Here is a 21,410-nt window from a genome sequence, read left to right on the forward strand (position 1 = left end):
TAAAAGACATATCTTCAAGCACGAACTAAGATACTGAAAATCTTAAATTCGTTTGAAGTTACCACTTTAGTTATGACGGTTAATGCCGACGCCCCGCATTACCTCGCCCATCTTAGCCTTTTTTCTTTGCTATCTTTTGTTGTATGGTTGTATACCATTTGAAAAATAATAGTGTTTGGGTGACTGGGGACCACGGCTGTAGAGTGTAGATCATAAACATAATAACAGATATATATAATAAACTAGATTGCTAACTAGCGATAAGAATTGATGCCGACGGTCCGCCATTCTGGTGGGATTTATGTGTGTTATCAATGCACATTAATATATCTGTATATATTATTATATTTATCTGTGATCGGTATAAACATGTATTATTCTCACGTGATAAGGTTCTAATTCCCACCAAGATGGCGGAAAGCAGCTGCTTCATCATCTCTATTAGTGGCATGTACATTTAGCAATCTAGTTTATTATATATATCTGTGAACATAATAGAATTTATTATGATATTATTACGATATTAACTGGTTAAATATCGAGCTGTAATAAGCGGCTACAAGAGTTCTTATCTAAAAATATGAAAAAGTGAGATACTGCTAGCGCTCCTCGTGGGAAAATCGTGGAACTTATTATTTTTCACTGAGGATCCATATTTTAATAAGTGGCGTTTATGATAACGGCCGGGTGAAAATAATAAGAAAAATCAGTGAAAGATAATAAGTTCCACAATAAATCCACATGGAGCGCTAACAGTATTTCACCTTTTCATAGTTTTAGATAAGAACTCTTGTAGCCGCCGATCGAACATTGTGAGGGCCGACGTGCGACACTGCGACCAGTTAGATTACAGCCGTATCCCGTGGTTCGATCACGCATAAGCTAATATCACCAAGTCAAAACGAACAGCGCTCTCACGTGGGCACGCTGGAACTACACCCTTGCTCCATCTACATATAATATACATTTTGTACTTATTATCAATATCCGTCTATTAGTATATATTTAGGTCTATCATAGACCTTAAAATGGGCGATATACACAAAATCAAATGTTATTATATCGCTACACAGTGTAGATACATTTGTATCCTAAACCTATACATTATAGATTAATAAACCGTATACTTGGAATAGTATCTATGTTCGTGTTTGGAAGTTTTGTAATATTAGTTGTTTCCATGATAACAGTTGGTCACATTGTACGGTAAATATTATGTTTTATAATTTACCAGACTGTTACGGTGTAAGCTTTCCAGCTCTTTGTTTCTTTTTTCAATGCAAAAAAAAATGTTATAAGTTTTTGTTTTTCATTTCATTTTCTTTTCCCCTCTTCTGACGCATTGCCCCTTTTCATCTCTGGAGCGTCCAGCCATAAATTATCACCCTTAATCATTCACATCATATACACATTATGATCATCTTATCGATTACACGCAAAATGTATTATTGATACAGGCTATATTCTTACTCTGGACTTGACTGTAAGGTAAGGCTATTTTTTACACAAAACAGTAGTACATTATAAAACCTTCATATTAAAAAAGTAGATTCTCAATTCCTCGATATTGTGTTGTAGTCTAGTCTGTACGATGCACATAACTATTACTGAGAAGCAGGGCCATGGACGAACAATCGACGGATCTGGTGCATAGCTCGGTGATCCGCAATAGAATGGCCATCCCTAACATCAAAATGACTAATCCAATTAAGAAACTGGTCAGTAAACAAAGAAAGAGGTACACTGAAGATGGGTTCAACTTAGATTTGACTTGTATCCTTTTTTTATAACATTTATTTAATAAATTATAATAAATGTACATTTGTTCGATTTTAATTTACTGCTTTACTTCAATTAAATACATTTTAACATACCTAACTTACAGATTATTACTAACTAATTGCACATTTATTATTATAGGCTACTTTTCAATCCGTCAAATAAACTTCAAATTTACTTCTTTAAGTTTTGGTTTTGATTTTACTCTTTAAATTAAAAACCATTGTGATTATCTTTAAATGTAATTTATGCTTAACTACAAGTTCATAAATAAATGGGAAAAGTTAAATTATTTGATTGTAAGAACTTTCATTAAAATAATTTTTTATATAGTATTAATGCTTATTTAACTTATATTTTAAAATAAAAGAAAAGCTATCTTGCTAGATAATTTTAAATGAATGATTCCATTTGAAAACTTACCTAACATATAACCCATTTATAACTGCATCAGTGATAGTTTTTAAAGTTTTCGTCTCGTATAAATATATTTTTTTCTTAATTTAAATATTAGACATTCTAGAAAATGTGATAGCTATGGGGTTTCCAGCAGAAAATTTAGAAAGTGTATATCGAAATCATATAGATGATGTAAGCAAACTTCTTGATCAAAAACATCCTGATCATTACAAAATATACAATCTGTAAGTATTTTATCTTCAAATGTGATTAAAAATTTGTATTCATTATTTTGTCTCGAATCAAATTTTTAAAGTTGTTCTGAACGATCGTATGATCCAAAGAAATTTCATCATCGTGTAGTCACTTATCCGTTTCAAGATCATAATCCCCCCAGCATTGAGGTTATTCGACCTTTTTGTCTTGATGTGCATGAATGGCTCGGCAATGATGAGAGGAATGTTGCTGTTGTTCATTGTAAAGCTGGAAAAGTAAATTTGAATGTTATATTATATGCCTAAACAAACTGTACTTACTTTGTTAATTTATTAGGGTCGAACAGGAGTTATGATATGTTGTTACCTGATACATAGCAGAAAGTTTAAAACGGCTAAAGAAGCGCTAAATTATTATGGACAAAAAAGGACATTTGATGAAAAGGTAGCACAATATTTTTTTTAAGTATCTTATTTTTTATAGATTTATATTTTATAGTTTACCTTCGGATCTCTTATTAAATTATTTTAGCTTTTATTTTTTATATTTTTGTGTTAGAACTAGAGGTCCTTATTACACGTGTATTCGATTACACGTGTAATTATAAATACACAAAAATTCAAAAAAAATTATTTTTGTTATTAATTTTAGTTTGACGTTTAATATCACGTCTATTTAATTATACAAACTCAAACACAAGCATAATTGTGTAAATACGTTAACTCAAACTAAAATTTTTAACAAAATACATTTTTTTAAATACACGTGTATTTATAATTACACGTGTATCTTAATTACACGGGGTTCGTGTACACGTGTATTTAAATTACACGTTTAAAATCACAGGCACTAGTTAGAACTTGGGACTGGTTGGACATTTTTTAAACCGCTGAACCATTTTATTATCTAGCAAGTCTTTAAATTAGAAATCGTTCCCTAAAAGGTACTTGATCATCCAAAACATTTATAAAATTTACCCTTTTGCTCTCAAAAACAAATAAAACCCTAAAAGATTAAAATATCATTCTACTTAAAATTACTTTGCTCTATAACTATTTTTCAAAATAACCAATTAGTGTCAGATTTATATAGAACCATGTTTATTAGTTTGATATTACCAATAATCGTGGACAAACCAAAAATATCATAAATCTTTTCCCTTAGAACGGGTGCAAACTTTTTCTTTATTTTGCTTTTTAGGTGTAATTTTAAGGCTAAAGTTGTGAAAATTAGACTGAAGGTATCTACCTTGAGGGATGTCCTGAAAGTAAAGATACAAGCCCCCCACGGCCATAGGGAATATTTTTTTGCTATGGTGGCCACATTGCCGTGTAGCTTAACTTCTCTCCTTCAAAACATCACCAAATTGAGTTTAGTACATTAAAAACTGTGGTCACAGGAATTTTTCTCGTGAAACATGTCGATCGAGTCTGCCGCCACCTCCTTCGTCTACTTTTCGACCACCCCCCTCACCTCCACGTCTGTTGCAAATTTTTTTTCCACCCATGTGCATCTTCAGGGAAGTGAACATGTAATCTGAAGGCGCCAGGTCAGGGGAAAGCGGTGGTTGGTTTAAAACATACCATCCAAAGGAGTCCAACAATTGCTTCGTGACGTTGACTGTGTGGGGTCAGGCGTTGTCTTGCAGCAGGCAGACTCCCCTTTTATTCTGAATAGCTCTTCTACATTTTTTTAGGGTCTCTTAATACCTTGCTGCGTTGATGGTCACCCCCTTATACAAATATTCAATCAATATGATTCCAAAACACTGATGCCATGATTTGTTTGGCAGAAAAGGTGGTTTTGAACTTTTTGGCTGAGGGTGAAGTGGTGTAACGCCACTGTTCGGACTGTCTCTTGGTTTGGCGTTTGAAAATATTTTCATTTTATTGTTGATTACAATATATGGGTAACAATGGCAATAACTTACTACTTACAGACAATCAACCCTAATCCTATCCACCTTAATATTATTAGTTTAATTTTAAATACATTACTGTCTTTACAATGCTTTTATCAGTATTTCTACTGTCTACACATTGCTGTGACCTCATCCACTTAAATATGCCCTGACCCTACTTTACTGACTAGTGTTATTCTAATGATACAATATTATATTTATATTTATATTTTAATTATTTTTTAGGGTGTAACCATTCCCAGCCAGAGAAGATACGTAAATTATTACTCGATGTTGGTTCAAGAAAACTTGATTTATAAGCCTGTTGTATTAACTGTAAAAGAAATAAAACTTGATCCAGTGCCCACCATTTTTAATTCTGGTCAAACTTGTATGTTTTTATAAGAATATTGAATGAACAAATATTTGTAAATATATACTAAGTATTTATTTTTATTTTTATTAAAGGCATTCGTTTAGTTATATCAGAATGGACAAGTGCAGATAGTTCTAAAATAAGAAAAGTTTATTCATCAGACATGCAGGATATTCGACGCAGTGATTCAGATGTTACAATCCGATTGGCACAAACAACTCAAGTTCGCGGTGATGTAAAAGTTGAATGCTACAATAAACATAAAATGAAGAAAAAGGTTTGAAACTAATATTTCTTATTTAACTGAAGATATTGAATTTGGTCTAATAAATCTCTTATTGAAACACGATCATTGTACTCCACTTCTTCTTAGTACTATTTTGATTATAATTACTAAACAATTGATTGTTTTTTTTTACTAAATAAAAAACAAACAAGTCTACAAGCATTATGCCTAACCCATTTTATCATCTTTCTTTAGCAGTCCAAAATTAACTAATTTGTTTTGTAATATTTGTATTTTAATGTATCCCTTTTAGCTTTGATGGGGAGCTGAGTACATACTATGTCTACATGGTATTTTTACTATGTTTTCTTTTCTATTTTTGTGTCTTGGCCCATGATATCTTCTAAGTCACTGATCCTATTTCTACATGTAAAAAGTCTATAGTTCAAAAATCATACCTGTAAGGTACTGTATTAAAATTAAGAAAAACACCTTATTAACTTAAAAATTTGTCATCCCTAAATAAAATGGTGTAGCTTGGACTTTTGGTTAGGGGCAATATGATAAAATTGTTTGTACTTAGATTTATAATTGTATGTATTAATTTAGTACTAATATAAGTATAAATAATATATAATTTAATACTATTTATATACTAATTTAGTTAGTGCACTTTTTTTTTATTAATTAAACTTAAAGAAATATAATAGGCTGTTATCACAAATTTAATTTTATGATAAGATTTAAAACTTTGAAGTGATAAATTGTGTGTTTACATTCACATTTATGTTTATAGTATTATAGTATTGTTAATATTATATCAAGTTATAACAGTTATTTTAGGGCTTGAGACAAATTTTAGGACACATTGTGTAAACATAAAATGCTTATAGGTAAGGCACCTATTATAAGGTGTATACCTAATATAGTTAGAACGGTGTAAACGAGGCTAATGAGTATGACAATTCTACTGTCATATGTAAAATATTATTTTTTTGCTGTGTTATGAGATGAGTTTAAAAAAACGAGATTAAAGTTGTGACAAAAATATTGATTATAAATTGCAATGGAAGCATCAAGCTAAAACTTATTTTTTTGTAAGCTATTAACTATAAATTAAAAAGTTAATTTTTACCTATAGTAACTAAAGGCTATGATTACCTGGCTACTTGTGTAAATCAGAAACTTTGGTTAAAACCTATGTAATTTAAAATTCTTGGATATAAACATGGGTACCTTTTAATTTTTATAACTCTTTAAATACTGTAATCCCTAATAGAAACTGTTGTTAATTTTCAGGAAAAACTTTTTCATTTTTGGTTTAATACATTTTTTGTTCGAGAGCCTGTTGTTACCGAAAATGGAAATAGGGAACATAAGAATAATTGTAACCAGCATGAAAAGACAACTCGTACAAACAGTATGGATGATTCATCTAATCTCCGTTTGCCAAACTTTAAAATGCGGTGAGTTTTGTATAATTTTGATTAAAATACAACAATTTAATCAAATACTGTAAATTGGTAATATTATTTTGATGTGTTAAAACAGAACGAATTCAATTGGCAATGTAGACGTAGTTGATAATCGCCTGTTAACACTATACATGAACAAATGGGAACTAGATGGACATAAGGATAAGCAGAATAAACTGTTCAGTCCAGACTTTCACGTCAGCCTGTTGTTTGAACGTGCTGATGTAACTGAACCTGTAGTTGGGGAGTTATCAGAAAGCGAATCAAGCAGTTGCACCACAGCTGAAGAAGACGATACTGGATGTGAAGAAGATGGATGGGAATCTGGTCAGTGATTTACACACAAAACATTATTAGCGCATTCAAAAACAGAATTAGTGAAAGAAAAATGTTTGTTCTTTGGAATATTTCTCATCTAGGCTGTCGCTTAACTCCCGTCTCATTAGGCTTGTGGATTAAAATAGTACATACACATGAACAAATTGTCGCTTGTGTATCACTTTTGTAAAAGTAACCCTATTCTCTTGTACATACTCTAATTTTTAAAATGAACATGTTCTTTATAAGTAAAACGCTGTCATCCCTAATTGTTGTTGTGTAGTATTTTTTTTTTTTTAGAATAATGATTGGTGAAGGCCGCTTTATTCTCTCCTTTAGGCTTTCTTAACCCTGTCGCTTGAGTGCACAATACAACCGACAGCATTGATGCAAATGTGATTGTGTTTCCGGTGGTTCTAGGCGAATCGACGTATCTATAAGATAATGGAAATGCTGCAAACAGAGGACAAACAACGAAAGTGTTATTGTACATAAAATAAATGTAATTGCAAGTAAATGTTTTTTTTTTTTTTTTTTAATATATATGTGTGTATGATGTAATATGTATGTCTATATATATATATATAGAGGGAGAGAGAGAGAATTTTACAATTATTATAGACAGGATTAAAAAAGCTCATCCACATTACTTCTGGCATACCCTCGCCTATTTATTATTTTTATAGTACAAAGAAAATAAAGTTTTGACTCTGATAACTTTATTACAAAATGTTTTATTATTAATATTTTCGTGTTCATCTGTTAATTTTTAAGTCTTCCATGTTGCCATTGAATAAAATGAAAATGGACTTAGGAACAATGTTTATTTCTATTTTAATTTTTTTATGTTATTATGATATATGTATATATATCAATATATATATATATGATTAGAATATAAGCTATTCATTATAATAGCCCAGTATATCTTGTTTAATAGGACTGTTGCCATAGTTTTTTTACATTACCAGTATTATTTTTTCAAACTATACTTTGATAAATACGATAACAAAAGAACAATGTATTACTGTTGTTTATTTTATTTGTAATTTAAAAAAAAAATGGTAAAATTATAATATAATTATATTAGTATTATAATTGCCGTACAAAAAATATTCACCTACTTAATTATTCTATAAAGTCGTCATAAAATGTACGTATTGTAACCTTGAAGAACTGCTTATTTTTTTCATTTACTAAAATTGTTGTCAATTATTATTAATGATACATAAATCATAAAACCAATACAATTTCACCATTTATTTAATCATATTCTAAAAAATGGTGTGAAATGTTAGTATATTTTTATGGGAAGATTGTTATCTATGCAGTCTATCATATATATAATAGAACTTTTTTTATTTATTGAGTTACCTCAATATCTTTTTAGTTTTTTTAATGTTTAAAAAATAAAATACAAGTTCTACATTTTAAAATTCAAAATGTTTACTTGTTAAATTGTTAGGTTACTATATAATTTTAAAACTTTTTGTTAAAATATTTTGAATTATACAACAAATGTTTTTTTTTTTAAGTCGTGTTTAATTACAGATATATTTTCATATTTTTTAAGAGGAGCAATTTGTTTACTGGAATTTGTATGACTATCTGAAAACAATAATATGTAATAAAATATTACAGTCCATCTAATAACAGTAACAAAATAATGAAAAATGAATACAAACTTTTTATTGTATCAAATAAGTAGGCACATTAGTTACTTGTTAAACTTAAAATTGGATTTTTAGGTAGGGGTTCATAATATAAAATTTTAAAAATTAACTTGTATTACAATGATTATTAAAATATAAAAGTTCTTATTACTGTACCTTAAGTCTAAAACAAAAGAGTTGTACAAAATTCACATAAGGGTACTAAATTATTAGATTTTTAACAATTTATTTTTATTCCCCTCGTAGTTAAAATAAAATTTTATCCGGAAAAAAAAATAGAGTAAATAGAATGTATTCTTTCTGATAAGTTGATGTTTTTGACTAAATAGAGAAGAATTTACAGGATCTACGCTTAATGTGTAGAGTTTTACTGAGTTGATATCGAGTTAATATTTAATGACATTGTTAAAAAAAAAATATTGTATTATACTTTTAAATTGTTAAATAGGGTAAAAAGGTGTAGCGTTTGAAGTGATGTGTATTTTCATTATATTCAATATTTTATTCTTGATAGTTATTATTCTATGATCTTAGAGTGGTTAGGATGCCCTGAGAAACAGCACTACCTCAAAATATTGCAGGACTATCTTCCAGAGTCCAGACTAGGAGACAACAATGAATAACTGAATTATCGTATATAAAAATAAATTATAACATTTTATATTGTGTAAGTTATTTTTTATATATTACCACAAATATTATGTATGATTAATTCTGAAAAATAATAATGGTTTTTTTTTTTACGAATGAAGTAACTTTAACTTTAATTATTTATGTACATATATTTGTGGAGGAGTGATCGAGTAAGATAAGGAGTCAGTATGTTGGGCGCTGACGGCTCACAGTCGCCGGATCGACATACGAGCGGTTCGTTTGCTCACTTTGCCAAATGCCTGGCAAGAAATCGTCTATAGAGTCAATAATTTATAGTAAATACTAAATAGGAATCGCCATCCCCCCTACAGCGACGGACTAACGTCTAACAAGCCGTCCCGGACAACGAATTCGTCTAAAAACCAACTTATGATGGTAGCGTTGGGCATTAAATTACATGATAAATATTTCTAATGTTAATTAAAAATTTTAAATAATGATATATAGCATACTAAATATTATTCGGACTTTGCGTTTTGATTTAAAATGTATGAAGACTTCCCTTGAGTTATATCTCACAATTATCGTATATAATACATACAAACTACAGTGTCAACGCTAAAGTGAATTGAGAATTCCGTAAGCGTTTAGCCTATTTAACCGGTAATTACTGATAACGATGCGATGGAGATAACTGACATTATATACTAAGGCCGTGAGCTAGTTTTTTCACAAATCGCATCATTGTAATTAGTATTTTCTTCTTATAGAACGATCACACCTCTTTTAAGCTTCAGTCCTTAGGAATAGAAAATCCTTATAATTGTTTGTGTTTATTACAAACAAAAGAACCCATTTTGTTAGGAATTTTATATACTGTTTTGTACAAATATCAGAGCGCATGTGCATAATAAATAATAACATCGAGAGGCGAGAATTAGTATAACTTCAATATAGCATGGTTATTAATTTGTTCAAAACCAATACATTTTCTTAATTTCCTTGATTTTGAATAGTATTTGGGGTATTTATTGTATAAATTTTTAAATTCTTAACCTATAAAATCTTTTAGTGGTAACGTCACAGGATAGATAGAATGGTAATGTTGTAAACTTTTTGTCAAGGTGGATTTAGGAATCCACCTTGGTTTTTGTCTTATTATGGCACGTTGTACATCATGTTAAGCGGGTATGTCGAGATTGTGAGGGGGAGTAGAGCAGTATATATTAAGTTTGTTCGTTTTGACAAAAAGTGTACTTTTTCACAAGTGTACACCAAAACGTTCATTTTGAAATAGTGTAGTCGTACACGCTGTTTGTTTTAAAAAAGTATTGTATCAGTGTACACTTTTTTCACACTGACCATAGAGTAGATGTGATAGTTGATACCTAATTTTTTATTTTCGGAGTTGGTCGTTCATATTTCTTATCAACTAAAATCAACTAATTATTATAATAAATTCTACTATCAAAATACATAAATTATCGGTTGATTAATTCTACAACAAAAACGTTTGTTTTGAAACACCACACCTGATCACACCCCTTACACTTGACCCAGACACTACACTAATTAGTGTACACTTTCTTCAAGACGAACAACGCTGGTATGTTCATGGAAGAGAGTTAACCAATCTAACTTATCTCCTAAGACCGTAGTAAGCTGGATGCATTATTTATTAATTATTACTATTAAATTAATTATAATGCTTATAGCATTAAGTAATAAATGCGAAATAGACAAAAAAAATCACTCATAATTGAAATAATGGAACGATTCTATTTTTTCATTAGATTATTCCATAAACACTTATTTATGTGTCTAATAGACTCACAGATATATATAATAAACTAGATTGCTATCTGTACATGCCACTAAAGCTGGTCACACACGAAGCGGTCGCGGTTTTTATCCGCGACCGCAACCGCTATGTACTTACACACGGAGCGGATCAAACGCGGTTTATTAATGCGGTTTTTATAATTTATAAAATATTTTAGTATTATAAAATTTTTCAGTGTCGAAAGACATAATTAATTAAAGTATATAATTAATATTATATTAAAATTTAATTACATAGAAATTATTAGAAATTAAAATGTTTTCATTAAGTCAATATCTGACACTAAATAAATGTAATCAATAATTTTAATACAATATTTATTTGATTTAAATGTGAGAATATAATGCAATAACTCAGATGAAGGGGGGGCCCCTAGCCCAACTCCAAGAGGCCTCTATACCGGGGAATTGCAACTACTGCCCCTGCGGTTTTTGAGGCACTGGCGTATAAATAATAAATATAATATCAATAATAATATGATAATCTAGGATCCGCTCACAAATCGCTGCGGTCAAACCGCTATGTATGAATACGTCTATTGAAAATATGCAGTTTAATTATGATGGGCGGACGCGGTCGTCGAGCCGAAAATCGCGCAAGGGACAATTTTAGCGGTTGACCGCTGATATCAGCGGTGCGGGTTTTACTGTGTGAATAAACCCATGATTTAAATATACTAGGTTATTGCATATCTACCCCCTCTTCCTAACACTTTCAGACGCAAAATAAAAAATGGCACCATAACGGGCGGCGTTCTTATTGGTTTAAATTTATTGACTGATAAGCTATTTTTCTTTTATCAGCTTACAGTGTTATAAGCCTTACACATGAACAAAATATAAGAAATTCTAGTTTTCAATTTGGATTTTTTATTCGATACAGATTTTATAGTTGTCTATATATTTATAACGAAATAAAAAATGCATCCAAATAAGAAGAATGAACAAATAAATAAGAGTGTTTAGTTTAATTATTATTAGTTGTTTATTAATTGTAATTATAATTTTCCGGCTTGTTCGATTAATTTATTCTTTTTTTTTTCTATTTCTTTTTTCAGTTTTTGTGTGTTTAAAATTTTATTTTGTTTTTCATCACAACTAAGTTTCATTTTTTTCTTTTCTAGGGGCTCTCATAGGTGGTATTAGTAACTTGTATTGGAATAAGTATTTTTTAATTGTTAAATTTGTAAAAATACAATTTTTGTTTTCAAATTTGCGCGGGTAAATATCGGCCAATGAGAATGCCGCCCGTTACGCTGCCATTTTGTGAAAAAATAATCACAAAGAGTGGGGATATGCAATAACCTGGTATATTTTAATCGTGAATAAACCCATTGAAATACGACGGTTCAACTAACGGCGGCAAACCGCCGCGGTTTTTATCCGCGACCGCGCGCGGCTAAACCGCTCTGTGTGTGACCAGCTTAATGAAGCAGCCACTTTCCGCCATCTTGGTGGGAATTAGAACCTTATCACGTGAGAATAATATATGTTTATAACATAGACCTATCTTTATAGGTCTATGGTTTATAACAATCACAAATATATATAATATTGATATAAAAATATATACAGATATATTATAATATAATGTGCATTAATAACACACTTAAATCCCACCAGAATGGCGGACCGTCGGCTCTAATTCTTATCGCTAGTTAGCGATAATCTAGTTTATTCACAATGTCACAATTCACAAAAATATGCGAGCAGGTTTTCATAACATAATTTTTAAACGTACATTTTTTTTTCATAGCTGGTCAAACTGAAAATTGCTACCTTGTTCGAACCAATTTTTAATACAGGCGATATAGGGAACAGCTCCTCTATATTACTGTATGGTGTTGAATGATCACTATAAAAAAAAGAAATTGTAATCAGTTTTCACATTTTACTAATCAGAGTTTACAGTGGTCACTCATAAGTCGTAACTCATCAGTCATTACACATCAGTGTCTTTTCGTCCTTTAATCGGTGTTCTAATATATAAAAAATAACATCAGCCGGCAGCGTCTTTTTTTCTAATCGAAAATAATAAATTATATTTAAGTAACCGCTAACCTGTAACTAATTATTTAATTAGTTATTATTTTACAATATAAAGTTGTTTTATATTTTAATAACATGAGTAGATTTAGGAATATTATAAACCTAGTTCCAATATTGCTCAGGTAAAAACAACCGTATTATAATAAAATGTTTATAATTATATAAATGATCAATATTATTAAAAATCGTATACACTATACAAATTCACTTTTACAGCAGTCTGCTGTAGCGCTGAGGAGAGCAACATAGTTTCAGAAGTATGCATATTTGTGTAAAAGTGAATTTTTAATGTGGATAGATTTTAATAATATGAAATATTTTTCTACACGTGACTACTTAACTTTAATTTTACCATCAATTGTCTGTAAATTTAGAGTAATACTTTCTTATATTAATAACTTTCTCCTGTTTTGTAATATGTAAAAAAAGTATTATACTATGAACTATTATAACAACATATAAATATTCATTACCACATTCACCATGTCTAAAAATTGGTGTATCATGTTTGACGTTTCAACAATTTGGAAGTGCGTTTGTAATAATAAAACTTCCCACAGTGCACCAATATTTTAAAGCGTATTTTAATAGACCTTGATATCAGCTATAGCAAATAGGCGCAGCGAGTGTGTTAACAATAATTGTAATGATTTAATTTTACTAATATAGGATTTGAAGAAAATTTAATTGTTGTTGTATATTGGTTAAGACCAGCATTAATAATACGTATATATTCATAAATCGTTGTTTAAGTCTTATTTTATGATATTGTCCAACAGTTATTTATTGTTAACTATTTTTTAAACAAAAAATGATATTTATACATTCATTAATTTGCATTTTAATAGATTTAGTTGTGTAATCAATTTTACATAAATATTTTTAATCGGATTTGGAAGAAAGCAATTTTTATTTGTCAATGGAACTTTTAGGTTTTAAATCATTATAAAGCAAGTTTCTACTAAGAATTATCTTAATTTATTCCAGAACAAGTTTTAAATTCTAGAAACATTTTTTTTAAACTCAAAACAGTCAGTTCCATTTCAGAAGAAATATACAGAATAAATAAATATTATGTTTTACAAATTCCTATTATCTATTACTTACACTTCTAGTACTAGTGCAAAAAAAATATATATTTTTATAATAACCTTAAAGAGAATTATAAATGTATTTAATAATTTATAGAACTCGTAAACAATTTACAACATATAGAAAACCATTGAGGTGGACAAAGCTACCAATATTTTCTATACCAGCACGATCCATGTTTATCCAAACACAAGACACTCCAAATCCAAACAGTGTAAAATTTTTACCGGGTGTTGAGGCCAGTATGTTTGTTATGTAATAAAATATACACTTTTAATTAATTACTAATTTATTATCAAACCAAAATTCTAGTTATTTAATCAACAAATTAATAATGTTGTTGTTATAGGTATTGGACAAAGGTCATACCATGGATTTCCCTAATATTACATCAGCGCAATGTAGTCCTTTAGCAAAATTGCTTTTTCGAATTGAGGGCGTAAAAAGTATATTTTTTGGGTCAGAGTATATAACAGTAACAAAAGTCGATGATGATATTGAGTGGATGGTTCTAAAACCTGAAGTATATGCAACTATAATGGACTTTTTTTCTAGTGGATTACCAATATTAACCGATGCCAAACCAACAAGCGATACTCGTAAGATTATAAAATAAAATAACCACATTATTTTTTTATCCCATCCAGTACTTAATAAAGAAAGAATTGTTATTGGAGGAGGCTTTTAATTGGACGATTGGAGAAAAAAGTATAAGAATATACTGCCGTCATAAGCAAAAATGCCGTAACTTAAAAAAAAAAAAATTGCTTTGTTTAATAGTTTTTTACAAAAATTTTTTTTTTTAACTACGGCATTTTTGCTTAGGAGGGCAGTACATATAGATTTAAATTATGGATTGAGGTACAGAAATGGAGCAAAGAAAGTTTTGAATTTTGTAGAAGCAATATGGTTTAGTAACACTAAGTGAATACATTTTTGAGGAAGAAAAAATAGTGTGTTGCATTTTAAAATGAAAGGAGAAAAATATTTTTATCAAAATGATTATATTTGTTAAAGAAATACACGAAGATGATAGCGAAACTGTTATGATGATAAAAGAACTTCTGGACAGCCGAATTAGACCAACTGTACAAGAAGATGGTGGAGACATTCTTTTTATAGTAATTTTCTTGTTTTGTTTACATATTATTAGTTCATATTCTAATAAATTTATAAATAATTAGGGTTATGATGCAGGAATTGTAAAATTAAAATTACAAGGTTCTTGTACCAGTTGTCCTAGCTCAGTTGTTACTTTGAAAAATGGAGTTCAAAATATGTTACAGTTTTATATCCCTGAGGTAAGTAATTATTGTTTTATCAGAGACATTTAAATGGAGATTAAATTTACTGTTTTTGAAGTAAAATTGAATTTCTTATTCAAATGTAATTGTAAAAGAAAATTTGACATGTAAGTAAGGTTTTATGAATGTGTGGTTTTAGGTAATAGCAGTTGAACAAGTTGAAGACGAAATTGAAATACGCACTAAGGCAGAGTTTGAAAAGTTTGAAAAAAAGTTACAAGAAAATGATGAGAAGGAAAAACCTTCGTCATAAAACATTTTATAATGCCATTTTCAAACCCTATTTCTACAATATAGCTTAAAGTATTATAATATGTAAAGTGAATAAATATCTATGTTTATAGTTTAGTGAATGAAAAATTTAACACATAAATATTTTTGCATTACAATATACATAGTAAATAGACTACAATTAAGAACTCGAACTTTGAATGTTTTTTTTTTTATATAAAACAATTTTTGGAAGTATTTAAATTTATAGGTTTGAACAATTTATGCGCTGTAAAAACGCCGAGCTACTAAAATACTTATGAGTGCAATTATTAAATAGATAAGATAAATCCCAATATCAGAACATAATGCATCTTTAAGAAGATTGAACGACAAATTACTAGTTACAACAGGCTCTTCACTAGTTTCTGTAACTTCATTTACATTATTAGACGCCTGAGATACTTGTTCATTGTCTTCTCCCTAAATAAATTATGTTGTAAACACATTAAATTCATTAACAATATAAACCTGTACAACAATGTAAAACTTTATAACTCATACCTTTAATGTCATACTATTAATGAGCTCGCTTTCTTCTTTTGTTAATGGTTTAGCTTTTTTTGCATCCAATAAATTAGATATTTGGCCACATTTTTCACATTCCCAATTTTTAGATCTTAATAAAAACACAATGGAATATAAATTATTATTATCTTTTTTAGCTAACTATGAATTATACTTACTTTTTGGCTAAGGTCTGACGTTCTTCGGAAGTGTATTCAAGCGATCCTATTGTACCTTGTCCATTGGTGGTCATAAATGCAATTAACGCTAAAAGAGCTGTTCTGATTGACCAAGATGGTTGCCAAGTTTCCGGATGATGACTTGATATGCTCAAACATATTTTTTTGTTGGTTTCCCATCTTCCATTAGGCTGTATAGATTTATATAACAATCTTAAATTGACCAAAAATATTAAATAAATAAATACGTTATACATACAGTTAGTAGTATAATATTAGGCGGTTTCATAGGATACTCGGATGGTAACAATATACGGCCATGATAGACTCCCCCTTCAAATTCTGAAGATGGTGGTCCTCTCATGGTGAAGTGCCATTCAAACAAATTGTCTTCTAATGGATGGGCACTATATTCTTCTGTAGATTCTGAGAGCTCTATAGCTTCTCTCATCAAACGTTTTACAGCTATATTTAATATAATATAATAATTTATTTTGTTTATTTTTACAAAAAACATATAATATATTATTGCAAAAACTCAGGATAAAGTAAAATTTGTTGAACATATATCATGATTGAAATATCAAGGTTATTGCACATTAACTGCTTCTTCATCAAGATTATTCGATGATAAAAACAAATATGTCAGCGTAACGGGCAGCCAATCAAAATCAAGTATATAAGTACACGTTAAAATAAATAGTAATAGTAAAGTATACAGTAAAACTGATATCCCGTTACGCAGCCATTTTATTTCTGAAGATAACACAATTTGAGACAATTTGCAATAACCTGTATATTTTTCAACTATGACATATTATATCAAATATTTGTAATACAAAGTTTGAAGTGTAGTGTATACAATATATCAAAGCCAATCATAGGTCTTCATTATAAAAAGAAAGAAGAATTTTACTAATTGTTTGTAGAAACTTCGAACAGTCAGAAATACTTACTTAAGAATTTTATACAAAAAAAGCATCAAATACAAATAGTTTCTCATTATGTATGTCTCTTATTGAGAAAAGATAGCAAGTCAAAGAATATAGATGCATTACTATACTGGTTAATCAGTAGATAATCCTGGCTATCTAGCCGTCTATATTATAGCTATTTATCAAGTGGTCTAAAAGTATGAATTAATAACTAGTAAAAATAAGAACTCATGGAACAGAACAGCATTAACATAAAATATAGTAAACATATTAAATTTATTACCGTTAGTATACATTATCTCTTATGATAAAATGTTTAAAATTACTAAAAACTAATACTTCAACGTTTAAATGTTGTCTAAATATTATTATTCAGACGATATTTGATATTCATACCTGTACTTTTGGTATTATACCGAGGCTCCATCATTAAAATTGGATGATTTCAAAGTATTCCAATGCACTACGAACTTCAAATTGTAATTAAATTTGAATAAAGTTATAAACACAAAAAATATGTTACGTGTTCTGCATGCAAGTGTTTTTTTAGATTTTTTTTAATATCGTCAGCAGGTTGAAGACAATACTGGGATCACTGTATTCAGTATTGTACTATGTACACAAGTCATAAAATATAGATACTAGATAGTAATATAATTCATTATATTTAGGATTGTATATTTTATCAGTTAAAATAAAGTTATGGTGAATGCATATGAATTTTGATAACAATTTTAAGGGTGATGGGCGGTGGGAGATTATGGGCGGACCGTATATTTTTCTGTAGCTTAGATCAATAATGGTGCTAAACTAAAAATATCTTAGGTTTTCAGGCTACAGACTAGGAGGAGGTTAAAGGTTTAAACTTTAAAGCTAAGTTAAAAAACTAAATTTTAAAAGATCTGATAAGAAATTTGTTATTGGAAAAACGCATACAATCAAAAAAAAGGTCCTTAGTAACGCACGCAATTTGGGAAAAGTGAGCTATCCCACTGCAGCTGTGGGCGCTGAATGATAAATGATAACGAGATTATTGTTTACCTTTCTGACATTATATTATCTATATACATATATATATATAAATGTTTCATACTCCTTTGATAAAAATTTCAAATAAAAAATTTAAAAAAATCGAATTATCATTTACATTGTATTGGCAATTTTTAACTTTTATTTTATTATTATTTATCTGGAATTGCATTGAGTAAAATATGAAGTCGTGATACTTAAAAGTAAACTCGACCTTAATTAAATTTGTTACTTTATATTGAATGATTATTTAAAGTTTTTTAATAAATAACAATAATTATATAATAATACTTAATAGTTTTAAATGTTAAAACTATCCTATAAAAATAATGTAAGTTTAAACTATATACGTATACATACAACTATATGAGCTAAATATATAAATATTAATTATAAATAATGGACAAAACTGTTAATATACAAATGATCAATGGAAAATCATTTATTTGGTCCTCTGATGGCAAGTATTTTATTTTTAAATAGTTTAGATTGAGATTACAATTAAGTACAATATATTTACAATCTAACATTTAATATATGCAGAGAATAAAACCGTGATAAAATAGTATTTATATATCTGCTTATTATAAATATTATTGATTCACCCAGAAACGGTATAATTAAACAAATAAATTATTTGCTAATCGACTTATATTTGTATTATGCTTATCTTTAAATGAATATCTACAAAATGATTATTAATTTTGACTTTGGTTAAAATATACCTTAGTAAATATAGTGTTCTGTTGTGTATCGTTGGTGGGTTGACATTGTTGTGTGTGTTTTGTTAATTTTATTTTAAATTTGTATTATAAATTGTTAATTAAGCTCTATAAAAACAAATTAGGTATACTATATATGGTAAACTTAATGTATGCTATGTAAATCAGCAGTTTCAGTAAACACTAAAAGCATTTAAAAAAAAAAAAATTGTTTTATATAGTTAAAAATTATTATTTTATTTTATTTATTCATATATAAATAGGAATTATATTTATTATAGATTGGTATATTTTACGATTTAAGTATCATATTTTGGGTAACCTTATTGGATCGCTTCCGTTAACACCACGTCAAGAACATCAGAATGGTTTACCTTGTCTATTATTGCCAGAAGAAACACGGCTATTAATTGAAAATGGTATTGGTCGACTAGTTCAGTACCCTTCATTAACTTGTTTGCCTGATGAAAATGAAATAATTCATAATAAGTCTCAAGAAGACCTAGATAAGTATGAAATACGAAAAAAGTATGCGGAAAAAAAAGGTGAAATAATTAGTAAATTAGTTCAATCTGCTATATTAGCCGATGGTGGTCATAATTGCAAAGAAGTTATGGAATTGAAAAGAGAAATTTTAAAGATTAAGCCATATGATGCATCATCTCAAGTTTTAATACATTTAAGTTAGTAGATTGTTTTAAAATAAATTGTGTATTTAATCTATTAAATATTAATTAATGTATTGTTTTGATAGATGAACCTAAATTGAAAGCATTGGAAATAATGTTGCCTGAATTTACTACTGATTTTGAAAAATTAAGATATAAAGTTTTTAAAGATTTGTGGACAAAAGGATTCTATTTGACCTGTGGTATTAAATTTGGAGGAGATTATTTAGTTTACAATGGTAAAGTAATTTGTATAAAAAAAAAAAATAGTTTACACATTATCCTAAATACCTGTATTATTATGTAGGAGATCCTTTGGCTTATCACGCACAGTATATAGTTTGCTGTGGTGACGTCGACAAACACAACATAACGAGTGCAAGTCGAATTGGTTCAGTTACAAACAAAAAAATGGTACTAGCTAAGCATAACGAAACGAGTATTGAGTATTTCATTTTACATTTTAGTAACTCCAAAGTTGTTGACAAAGAGGTTATACATTTTGAAATCTAGTAGTTTGTTAATAAATATTAAATGTAAATCTAGTGGTACAACAAGACTGATAATTGTTACTATATCTACTACATATGACATATAAGGTTTGTTTTAAAAAAATAGCGTATGCACTAAAAATGTAGTGTATAGAGAGGTGTAGAGTGTGAGGTTTCAAAACAAACTTTTTGACTTTACACTGAAAATCCGATACGACATCTCCATTTCTACCGGTGTGGAAAGTGTATACACCAAATCAATACTTTTAAAACGAACAGAGTGTAGTACTACACTATGTTAAAACAAACAAATCTATTACGTCATAACACTACTGCAAGCTTAAAATAAAGTTTAAAACAAATTTCGCCATACTTTATTTATTAAAATCCTTTACATTTTTGCACACAACATATTAGAAGTATTGGTTATTTATTGAACGCTCTAAAATATTAGATTCATTAAATTCATTTGAAATATTATCTTCCATTAATTTTATAGTTCCTCTTTGTTTTACCCCATCATATTCTCTATTTTTCATTCCAATATGTTAATGAATTTACCTGTATATTTGGATTTATGAGGAAGAGGAGTGGCCAAGTGGGTAAGGTAGCAATGTGTTGGCACTCACTGCCCTGGTTTGACACTCTGTTACGGGCGCTTCGTTTGCTGGACGAGCAATCGTCTGATGAAAAGGAGCCGCTATAAACCCTATCCGGCGGTGGATTGACGACCCTTTCCTGATGGCGAATTTATCAAGGAACCATCTCATGATGGCAGGTTAGACTGGATAGCGATTTATGAAATACAACAAATATTAGGAATGTAAGAATAGAATTTTCACAAGAAACGTTATTATAATCAATGTTATAAATGTACTTTTTTGTCTTTTTGTAAAAGGCTTTAAGTGATATCATCATTTTTTTTCTATCCCAATTTCAAATGTTACACACCTAGGCCCTAATAGATAATACTTAAAGGTCCAGATTAAGTTATGAACAGAAATTATATTTTATCCTTAACTAAAAAAAAATTGTTTCTTCAAAAATGAAATATTTTTCAGAATTAAACAATTATTTTACACATTAAAAAAAAATTGAAACAACAATTTTTATAGTTATGTGTATTCCAGAAAAAATATAATTTAGTAGTTGTTTCAAATCTGTTTTTTTTTAAATAAATAAAATGTGATTATTGCCTGAAATGTTATATGGACCCTTGACAAAACTCTTCTGGCAAAAATGTCTCTGTTTGGGAAGTAGTAATACTAGTATAGAATTTGATTGTATAATTTTTAGTACAACATTATTTACATCTAAGATTATACTTTAATTACTAATTTTTATTATACATAGAACATAAATTTTA

General features: G+C 28.8%; 4 protein-coding genes across 8 annotated transcripts; 3 read left to right on the forward strand and 1 right to left on the reverse strand.

Annotated features, from left to right (window-relative positions):
- The first annotated feature begins 1,249 nt into the window (after positions 1–1,249).
- LOC126838585 (phosphatidylinositol 3,4,5-trisphosphate 3-phosphatase and dual-specificity protein phosphatase PTEN) lies at positions 1,250–7,481 on the forward strand. 3 transcript variants are annotated; one of them, XM_050573114.1, is made up of 10 exons: positions 1,250–1,488; positions 1,579–1,773; positions 2,294–2,423; positions 2,495–2,669; positions 2,731–2,838; positions 4,541–4,685; positions 4,763–4,947; positions 6,196–6,362; positions 6,448–6,698; positions 7,029–7,480. In XM_050573114.1, exons 2-10 carry the CDS (start codon positions 1,623–1,625, stop codon positions 7,049–7,051), a joined length of 1,335 nt encoding a protein of 444 aa, XP_050429071.1. In that variant the 5' UTR covers positions 1,250–1,488; positions 1,579–1,622; the 3' UTR covers positions 7,052–7,480. The 3 variants fall into 3 exon arrangements, with proteins under 3 accessions (XP_050429071.1, XP_050429072.1, XP_050429073.1); XM_050573115.1 differs by having other exon boundaries at positions 7,110–7,479; XM_050573116.1 differs by having other exon boundaries at positions 1,251–1,488; positions 6,990–7,481.
- A 4,689-nt stretch (positions 7,482–12,170) lies between these two features.
- LOC126839370 (NFU1 iron-sulfur cluster scaffold homolog, mitochondrial-like) lies at positions 12,171–15,668 on the forward strand. 2 transcript variants are annotated; one of them, XM_050574661.1, is made up of 6 exons: positions 12,171–12,274; positions 14,036–14,177; positions 14,289–14,538; positions 14,957–15,060; positions 15,124–15,240; positions 15,383–15,668. In XM_050574661.1, exons 2-6 carry the CDS (start codon positions 14,115–14,117, stop codon positions 15,494–15,496), a joined length of 648 nt encoding a protein of 215 aa, XP_050430618.1. In that variant the 5' UTR covers positions 12,171–12,274; positions 14,036–14,114; the 3' UTR covers positions 15,497–15,668. The 2 variants fall into 2 exon arrangements, with proteins under 2 accessions (XP_050430618.1, XP_050430617.1); XM_050574660.1 differs by lacking the exon at positions 12,171–12,274 and adding an exon at positions 12,633–12,969.
- Positions 15,124–18,004, reverse strand: LOC126839371 (ubiquitin-conjugating enzyme E2 J1-like). 2 transcript variants are annotated; one of them, XM_050574662.1, is made up of 5 exons: positions 17,531–18,004; positions 16,459–16,664; positions 16,200–16,390; positions 16,018–16,132; positions 15,124–15,936 (listed from the first exon to the last, which is right to left on the reverse strand). In XM_050574662.1, exons 1-5 carry the CDS (start codon positions 17,562–17,564, stop codon positions 15,736–15,738), a joined length of 747 nt encoding a protein of 248 aa, XP_050430619.1. In that variant the 5' UTR covers positions 17,565–18,004; the 3' UTR covers positions 15,124–15,735. The 2 variants fall into 2 exon arrangements, with proteins under 2 accessions (XP_050430619.1, XP_050430620.1); XM_050574663.1 differs by lacking the exon at positions 17,531–18,004 and adding an exon at positions 17,156–17,290.
- A 496-nt stretch (positions 18,005–18,500) lies between these two features.
- LOC126839369 (tRNA-splicing endonuclease subunit Sen34) lies at positions 18,501–20,094 on the forward strand. Its single transcript, XM_050574659.1, has 4 exons — positions 18,501–18,623; positions 19,167–19,568; positions 19,640–19,792; positions 19,861–20,094. Exons 1-4 carry the CDS (start codon positions 18,563–18,565, stop codon positions 20,064–20,066), a joined length of 822 nt encoding a protein of 273 aa, XP_050430616.1. The 5' UTR covers positions 18,501–18,562; the 3' UTR covers positions 20,067–20,094.
- Positions 20,095–21,410: the final 1,316 nt, after the last annotated feature.

The sequence above is a fragment of the Adelges cooleyi genome, unplaced genomic scaffold, assembly GCF_023614345.1.
Source record: "Adelges cooleyi isolate 19-005CV unplaced genomic scaffold, UGA_ACOO_1.1 ACOO_flye_CR_arks_rails_tigmint_CR_PRNA_30, whole genome shotgun sequence".
Lineage (NCBI taxonomy): Eukaryota > Metazoa > Arthropoda > Insecta > Hemiptera > Adelgidae > Adelges > Adelges cooleyi.